This window comes from Panicum virgatum, chromosome 5K, assembly GCF_016808335.1.
Source record: "Panicum virgatum strain AP13 chromosome 5K, P.virgatum_v5, whole genome shotgun sequence".
Classification (NCBI taxonomy): Eukaryota; Viridiplantae; Streptophyta; class Magnoliopsida; order Poales; family Poaceae; genus Panicum; species Panicum virgatum.
In genome coordinates this window covers 48,542,751-48,551,830 of record NC_053140.1, presented here as the reverse complement: position 1 = coordinate 48,551,830, position 9,080 = coordinate 48,542,751, and the positions used below count along the sequence as shown (strand labels likewise).

General features: G+C 52.7%; 2 protein-coding genes across 2 annotated transcripts; both read left to right on the top strand.

Annotated features, from left to right (window-relative positions):
* The first annotated feature begins 445 nt into the window (after positions 1–445).
* LOC120708052 (coiled-coil domain-containing protein 25-like) lies at positions 446–4,436 on the top strand. The gene is made up of 6 exons (XM_039993143.1): positions 446–770; positions 1,625–1,752; positions 2,470–2,573; positions 3,615–3,702; positions 3,784–3,845; positions 3,955–4,436. The coding sequence occupies exons 1-6, from the start codon at positions 658–660 to the stop codon at positions 4,105–4,107; spliced, it is 648 nt and encodes a 215-aa protein (XP_039849077.1). The 5' UTR covers positions 446–657; the 3' UTR covers positions 4,108–4,436.
* Positions 4,437–5,721: 1,285 nt separating this feature from the next.
* On the top strand, positions 5,722–6,984 carry LOC120710176 (receptor-like protein 51). Its single transcript, XM_039995832.1, has one exon. It carries the CDS (start codon positions 5,722–5,724, stop codon positions 6,982–6,984), a length of 1,263 nt encoding a protein of 420 aa, XP_039851766.1.
* The last annotated feature ends 2,096 nt before the right edge of the window (positions 6,985–9,080 follow it).

Here is a 9,080-nt window from a genome sequence, read left to right as displayed (position 1 = left end):
GGGGGGTGGTTTGGCCGGAAATAACCGCTGGGTGGAGAGCAGCCGGCGTCGCTGTCACGCATGATCCGGCGCTTTGACGACGCGACCGACGAGGTCGTTACAGGGAAACGATGCAGGTCAACTCGGGTAGCATATCCATCCCCAGCCCTGCAACCCCTTGCCATGTCAGGCCCAGGTCAGGCGAGATTACCAGGGGCTCTCTGCGTTCCACAAGTTGGTGCTGCCGTGCCGAGGACGAGGAGGAGGATTAAAGAAAGCGAGAGTGGAGAGGGCCCAGAGGGGGAAGCTGTGAGGAAAAAAAAGCAGCGCTCGAAGGGATAAGGCCCCCCCTGTGGGCCCCCGTGGAATTTTTTAATCGGATCCATCGTGGTTCCACGTGGCTGCCCAACCCCCTCGGGGCGAACGGCCAAGAACGCCGCCGTTAAATACCCGCCCCCGCCTCCCCGTCGCCTGTTTCGTTGCCGCACCGGCCTTCCGCCCGTTGCATCCTTCCCCTTCCTGGTTCCTCCCGCCTGAGCTGCTTTGCCGCGGACAGAGGGACACCTGAGTACACACACCGTAGTAGCAGCCGTTGAGTTCAGAGGCGGTAGGTAGGAAAAACGAGAGAGGAAGAAGAGGTCTGCAGGAGGAGGAGGAGGAGGAAGAGAGTTTAGCGTGATGGTGCTCTACTTCAAGGCGCGGCCGGACGCCGGCGACTACACCATCTACATGGGCGCCGACAAGAACGAGAACGAGGAGCTCATCAAGTACGGCCTCCCCGAGGACGTCTGGTACGTCGCCGCTCGCCGCTCCCCATTATCCCAACCCGGCCTCCTCCGGCTTCTGCGCCCCGCTCAGCCATGGCGATCCATGGTTCCGGGGACCGGGGCGCGTGCTCTGCGTGGTCTCTCGCTGGGATTCGGTTTCCCGTACGTAGCGGCATTGCGCTGTGGCGCATCGGAAGGCAGACGCACGCAGACGGGAACAAAGCGCCGCCGGCGGCGAGCACGTGCCGTGGCGCGGCGAAGTTAATAAGCCCCGGCGGCGGCGGCCGAGCGGCCGGCCGGAGCGGATTGACGCGTGACTCGGCCTTGACGACGCTGGCGTGGACGTCCCATCCCGACGCCTTCAATTCCCCAAGTCCCCCAACTAGGCAACTACCAGCCTAACCAAGATACGACCAAAAAACTGCAGCTGCGCAACCAGTTGGACGTCCAAGTCGTTTTGTTCGCTCACTGCTGGGCTGGCTATGTGAATCTAGTAGAATCTCTAGTGTGTGATTCTAGCTAGCTAGGGGGACCTCACCTCGTGCAGCGTAGGCTTGCTTGTCTATGGCGTCCGCAATGGCCAGCTATTTAGCTAGCTAAATTTGATGTGGACATAAAAAAGTTGAAGAGAGTAGTCACTGGCGATGAGTAAATAGCTGATCTATTTTATATAGTCCAGGAACTTGTGAGAGAAACGGGTGGATTCAATAGTATAAAATAGTTTTACCTTCTATCTCTCACTTTGTATTAGCTATTACCATTGCGGATGTTTTTAATGTAGTTACTAGTTACTTATCTCGATCGCATAACCAAACAAGATTAACATATGGGTTGACGAGGAGTTGTAATTTATGTGCTGGTGGCGTGTGGCCCTGCAGGTTCCATGTGGACAAGGTATCCTCGGCGCACGTCTATTTGAGGCTCAAGAAAGGCGAGACCATAGACACCATCAGCGAGGGCCTATTGGAGGACTGCGCGCAGCTCGTAAAGGCTCATTCCATTCAGGGTGCGCCCCCTATTCTTGCAGCGTTTGTTTGATAACAAGCATCATATCCTGTGTTTCCTTTTCGTGGCTATAGTAGAGCAGCACTCATTTAGGTTTCAAAAGAACATGGATAACATAATGGAAGCTGAATTTATGCGCACACGATCTAGCACAGCGATGGCACCTAATTCATGGTTTCAAAGTTTTGTGTTTGATTACTTCAATTCGTGTATTCAAATTTTTTTATTATAAAAAAAGAGACAAATAATTTGAAAATGAGAAATAACCAAAGGTGTCGTAGAAGAGTTTATTTTCGCTGTCATGATTTATGGTAGCTAAGATTATAAGAACAAGTAGCACGCAACTGTAGATAACTACCTGCATCTCCAATTATGCTGTGCACGGGAGAATCAAAATAGAAGATGGTGTGACCTGTCGGGCATTCGCCTGCCCTACAAAAAGCTTCAGCTCCACATTGCAAGTTGCGACAGGAATCTTTATATTTTCCCCCCACGACCAATCGATCGATCGATCGATCTCTTTCTCATTTTCCTGCAGCAGATCAGCAGCCAGCAGCAATGGCCTTTTCTTTCTCCTGTATTATTGGCGCTGCACGGGACCACTTGAATTATCTCTGCGCGTATTGATTTCTGGCCGATGTGATTTGTTGTGATCATGGCATGGAAACGTGACAGCAATTGGGTGATGGCCGCGGCTCTGCATGTGCTTCTTGTGCAGGGAACAAGATGAACAACGTTGAGGTGGTCTACACGCCCTGGTCTAATCTCAAGAAGACCCCATCCATGGATGTCGGCCAAGTTGGCTTCCACAACCAACGGATGGTAATCAGTCAGTACTGTTCCGCCCACGAAATGCCTAATAAACCACCTTGTTATTATTAAAATGCCCATGATTCCTTTTTGAGCATGTTAATTGCTAACTTTTCCCGGTAAAATATGTAAAGGGTAAAACATAGATTAATAATAATATAAACTTGGTAATACTAGATCCATCATTAAAATATTATTTAGCGTAAAATCATATGTATGCAAATAGAATTTAATACAAATTGCTCGACAAAGCAGCACTACATATAGAGTTAGAGACCTTACCCGTGGTATGTGGACGTCTAAAACAAATGTGCATTCTTTCAATGAGGTCGCAGCCGGGATGAACTTTGTATGTGTATATACATGAACTAGTTAGTAGTGTTGCTAGTTTATTTTGCGTTAGTCAGCCGAGCTCAGTTTGCCTCAGTAAACATGAGTGTTACCCCTGCTACATTTTTTCAATCCATCGGACTAATAAAACGTTAGGGCTTTGCTAATTGAAAATTGCGGGCTCATCTCCATTTGAAAAGAAACTGTTAATAATATTGTAAAGGGAAAAGGTCAGGAAACCCCCCCAGTGCTGCGAAAGGGTACCTGGACAGACCACTTTTGTAGCATTTTAATCATGTTCAAATCGCCGCATGCCTTGCATTATTGCACCCAACTTTTTCCATTATACATCACACTGAAAAAAGCATTTTGGATTTTTTTTCCTTTAGGATTAGCTAGCATATTGGTTTGACAGATATGAATCCTTTTGGAGGCCCTTATATTATTATCTCGTGCCTGTAGCTAGTCTCTACTCTGGTATCGTTGCGGTTGCGGATACTGACACCAGACAATAATGAGCAATCCTGAAAGTGAGAAACCATTGTCCTCTGTTTTCCTTGCTAGCTAGCTATCACAAATCCCTTTTCTCAGCCTCCAATTATAATCATGTTATTGCATGGAACTGAATCTAAACTGATTATTTTTCCTGTGTCAGCTGGCTGACCTAGCTAATATATGAATTATCGGGGAAGTGATTCACAGTAGCTATCTACTGATTGACAGGTCCGTGTGCTGACAGTCGAGAAGCGTGTCAACGAGATCATCAACAGGTTGAATAAGACCCGGGTAGAGCGCCGACCAGACCTGAAAGGTGCGTGCATACACTTGCACAACACGTGAACCATGATGGCACGCAACTTCAATCTTTGGCTACCCTCTGCTCTGTATGCAGCCGAGAAAGAGGCGTCAAACGCGGCGGAGAAGGCCGAGAGGAAGATGCAATTGAAAGAGAAGGTATCAGCAACTATTAGCTAACTGTCTGCACCGCGTCCTGGAGCTGCATATTTTGCATGCAAATCTTTATACTATATTTGATGAGGAGTGACAACTCGCGCGCGTGCAGAAGCGGAAGGAGGAGATGGAGAGGCTGGAGAAGGAGAAGTGGGCGGAGATACGGAGCTACAAGGGCCTCATGGTCGCCGAGAAGATGACGTCCAACCGCCAGATCGCCTCCGCCGGCAGGTCCATGCAGGAGATGGAGGACGAGTTCGTCTGAAGAAGATTACTGTCGGCGTCTCTCTGCGCGTGTTACGTGTAGCGATTGTGTCGTGTGTGTATGTCCATGCTCGCCTGATCTCGATGAGGTAGTCACCTAACCCTCGAATGACCATTCGATCGATTCCTGGTATATATCTGTACATATGCTGCTAGCATGGACACAAAGCTACGAGAAAAGAATAGTGGTATACGGTATTACCAAACGATATGGAACAACTGTGAGTCGAGCCGTTGGGAGAGACGCATGGATCCGATGCGACTGATGCCGAGCTCGAATCATACAGTCTACGTACATGGTTATGAATGATGACTCTTGTTTTGCGACAAGTCCAATGAGCAATGAATCCATCAACGTCAGGGGCGTCGCCGTCTCTGGATAAACTCCTTGGTTGCTGAGTGGATATCGCGTCAGACTAAGGGGTTGTTTGGTTCGAGGGGTTAAATTTTAGTCTATATCATATCAAAGAGGATCTTAGTATTTAAAAATATTAAATAAAAATTAATTATAAAACTAATTGTAGAACCCTGGGGCTAAACTGCGAGACGAATCTAATAAGGTATATTAATTCATCATTAGCAGATGGCTACTATAGCAAATTATAAATTAATTAGACTCATTAGATTCGTCTCGTGAATTAGCACTCAGCTGTCACAGATTTTATTTGATACTTTAAAATAGTAAAATCATTTTTGATGTGATAGGGACTTAAAAAAATCCGTGGAAACAGACAAAGCCTAAACTGAGCAGAATGTAGGCAGATCCTCAAAGCCCGAAGCACGAACGGGAGCGGCTCTGCTGGGCTGCTCCATCCATGAGTGAGCTGATTGATATCCTCGGCCCTATCCTCATGCATTTGGGCCGCTTGAATGAAACGGGGGTTGGGCTGGGGACCGCGCGCAGAAGTGATCAGCCCGGCAGCCCGACGTGCCCGGCAGCGGCGGCGCTGTGCTTACGGGTGCGCTACGGCTCTCAGCGCGCCCCACGGGCCACCGTCTGCCGGTCTGCCCGGCACGACGTGGTGAAGCGCCAAAGCGAGCGCAGCGGCACAGAGGAGCACGCAGGCACGTTCCTGGCGCACGGCAGCAGCCGGAGTTTGAGAGGCGGCCACTGTTCCCATGACGCGATCACATGAGCGGTGGCAGAGGCTGCGCTGCCCAACAGAACACCCCCGGCGCGATCCCATCTCCTCTCCTTTGACAAGCGCAGCGCTGCGCATCCGGCTTTAACCGGTCCCGTCTTTCCACAGCGTCCAATTGGCCGTAGTAGCAGCATGAGATAGGCTGCCCGGGGACCCAGGCACGCTGCTGCCAGTGCCCCTGCCGCGGCCGCAGGCCGTCTCTGCGCGCCCCGGCGCGAGCACACTGCCCCCGAAAGCGACCGTCCCCCAACGCCCAGCGGGCAGCGGCCCAGCACCGCGCCGCGTCCGTCAATCCGCGCGCATCCGACGGCGCAGAGCAGCCCGGGCCCCGCGCTCCGGAGACCGGCAGCGTCGTAAACCGCGCGCACCGCCCCGCTCGTCCAGTCGCCACGCCCCGCCCTCCTCGAAACCTTTCTCGGGCTCCCCCCACGCGCGCTCCCAGCTGCCGAGCTGCGCGAGCGTGCTCTGCGTCCATGGGCATGGACGACGACGCCCTCTTCCTCCCGCGCCTCCTCCTCCGCCTCGCCATCGTCGTCGCGGCAGCGGCCGCGGGCCTGGGCGCGGCGCCGCTAGACCCTCAACAGCTGCTGGCGCTGCGCGCGCTCGGCCTGGGCGCGCACCCGCGCGCGGACCCCTGCGCCGCGGCGGGCGCCGCGGTGAACGCGTCCTGCGACGCGGGGGCGCCGTTCCGGCGCGTCACTTCGCTCGCCCTCACCAACTGCTCCGGCACCACCTCCGTCTCGGCCGCGGCGCTCGAGGCGCTCGCGCCGTCGCTCCGCGCGCTGGCGTTCGCCGACTGCCCGGCCGCGCCGCCGCGGGCGCTCCCGCCGGAGCAGCTCGCGTCCGGGCTCCGGGCCTTCTCCTGCACCGCCTCGCTCCGCCGCCTCTCCGCCGTGTGGCTCTCCCACCTCGCCAACCTCACCGAACTCACCGTAGCGGACACGCCCCTCGCGACGGGCTCCCCCCCCGAGCTCGCCGTCGTCGTCTCCCACATGGAGCACCTCACCCGCCTGACAATCTCCAACGCCAACCTCTCCGGCTTCCTCCCGCACCACTGGCACTGCCCCAACCTCACCCACCTCGACCTCTCCGGCAACCGCATCGCCGGCGCCATCCCGGACACCCTCACGCTCCTCGGCGGCATCACCCACCTCAACCTCAGCTCCAACGTCCTCAACGGGCCGATCCCCAACTCCATCGGTGACCTCATTTCGCTCACCACCCTGGACCTGTCCAACAACACCCTCTCCGGCGGCATCCCGGACACCGTCTCCACGCTGCCGGAGCTGGAGGTGCTCAACCTGGGCTCGAACCGGCTCAACGGGAGCATCCCGCTGTTCCTGGCCGAGATGCGGGGGCTCAGGGAGCTCAACCTCGAGAACAACGACTTCGACGGCATGGTGCCCTTCACCGCCAAGTTCCTGTCGCGGCTGCGCGTGTTCAGGGCCGCCGGGAACGGCAAGCTCTGCTACAACCGGTCCGTGCTGTCCGCCGAGATCGCCGTGGGCGTCGCGCCGTGCGACAAGTACGGGTTCCCGGTGCTGCCTCCGCCGGCCACGGCGCGGTCGGAGCGCAGCGCGGACTACGACGACGGTGGCGGGGACGCGGAGGCGGACGCCGGCGCGGACACGAGGGGCGGGCCCAGCGCGGCGGTGCTCGGGGCGGCCATCGGGCTGTCCTGCCTGGCGTTCCTCGTCATATTGCTCGTCTGCCTCTGCAAGGTGTGCCGCCGCTGAGTGTGATGCGCGGCGGCGACCGGCAGTGCCCGTGTCGCGCGAGATTCCTCCATGTCTTTTGCTGAAGTGGTTACTCGGCCCTTCTGCCGGCGCATCGTGCCGTCTGCCGTGAAAATGTACTACGGTAGCTTAGGATCGATCGATTCTTAATTTATTCTGTATTTTTGACGCAGTTCTTCGCTCTTGGTCGGGTTTAATCCTCTGAGACCTTGAATCTGGAGCAAAGAATTGCTGTAGTATACAAAAGAACATCTTTTGGTTGGAGGTTGGAACGTTTCTGCGATGTTTTGTGCCTGTATTCTTTGTAAAATATAAGGTGTATTTCAAGATTCTGAAAGAGCAAGATCAGTCGAAACCATGCGAGCTAAACCAATAAAAGCATGCTACTGCTGACACAATGGTACAGTGCGACTTGCAGTAAGCACATGCTACTGCTGAATCAAGCTGAAGAGCCGGAGACTGTCACCTGGGCCTTGTTTGGTTTATATCCTGAAAAAAATTCACAAAAAAACAAATGCATGCATGGAATGCTAAACGAAATTTATTTGCGAAATGTTTTTACGAGTGGGTGTAATTTTTCGAGACGAATCTAACGAGTCAAGTTCCATCATGATTGACTACAGTGATGCTACAGTAACCGCGCCTAGCCATCCTCAGATTGTACGGTCAAAAATCTCATTAGCTACAACAACTGCTACAGTACCATAGTTGTGGAAATAATTTTGTAATTAAACTTTATTTAATACTCCTAATTAGTGATCGAAGGGTCGAAAAATTTTCATAAAAAGTTTTTCAAGGGCCATCCAAACACGGCCCTGGCTAAGGCTACAATCTGAAGAAGCATGCTTTGAGTAGAATAGGCCCTATTTAGTTAGTGAAAAGTTGTTGATTTTAGTATTGTATCACATTTTGTTGTTACTTGATAAATAATGTCCAATTATGAACTAATTAGACTTAAAAAATTCATCTCGTGCTAATCAGTTAGAGTGTGTAATTAGTTATTTTTTCAACTGCATTTAATATTTCATATATGTGTCCGAACATTCGATGTAACGGGCATTGTACAAATTTTTTTGAAAACTAAACAGTCAACAGTGTTTTTCTCTCACACCAAAACAGCACCAGCCACCAACACCAGCCAGCCAACAGTATTTTCTCTCGTAACAAATCAATATCGGCCAACAACCATAGCTAGCCGAACCGAGCTGATCTGAAGTCTGAAACACGAGCCCGTGCGTTTGGGCCCTCTGGCTACTAAACAGTTGACACTGTACGTACTAGTAGAAGTACGTCGATCTCGCACCGTCGCACGCCATGCTGCCAAGTACGAACACAGATCACTGTACGTGCTGGAATCCGGGCATGATTGCATCAGCCATCAGCTCACGAACTCGACTACCTGCCATTTGATCGTCGCGTCGAAGAGCGCCCGTTTGGTGGGTGTGCCGAGAGTGGCGAGCAAAGAAGACAGCAGCCTGCGCTGGCGCTTTTCAGTTTTCGCTCGCTCGTCCAACGTGAGTTCCCTGCCTCCTTTTTTCTGTTGGGTTGGGGGGATTGCGAGTTGGGTTGTATCAGAAACCGATTTAGCCTTCAGGGCTACGTTTTCGCCAACGGCGCTGCGTCCTCGTTGAGAGGTCCGCCCGTGCGGTGTGGGTCCCCCTTGTCGGTCCCAGCAATCCAACAACCTAGTCGCTACGGCATTGGTCGCTTTTTTGAGTACGTACTGACTAGTGCTGCTTTTGGCAACTGTAAATACTTTTTTTTCTTCAAAAAACTGTGAATACTTGTCCAGCACTACTTGAGATACGCTGAAGCTGTGTCCTGCTACGCGGCTGCTTGGCGTATCCTCTACTTGTTCTGAGTACAGCAGAGGTCTGATGATACATACTTATATTTTTTTTACCTTTTATTTACTCTTACTGTAGTAACTGTAAGTCTGTAATAAGTAGGCCCGCACGTCGCTAATCGGCCACTTTGGCGGTGTCAATTTGCCGCCCGGAATGATCGCCGCCCTCCCTCCCTAATGGACATTCATGATGGCATGGGCATCACATGAAGCGTTGATTGACTCCCCGGCCCATGAGTCACGACCCTAA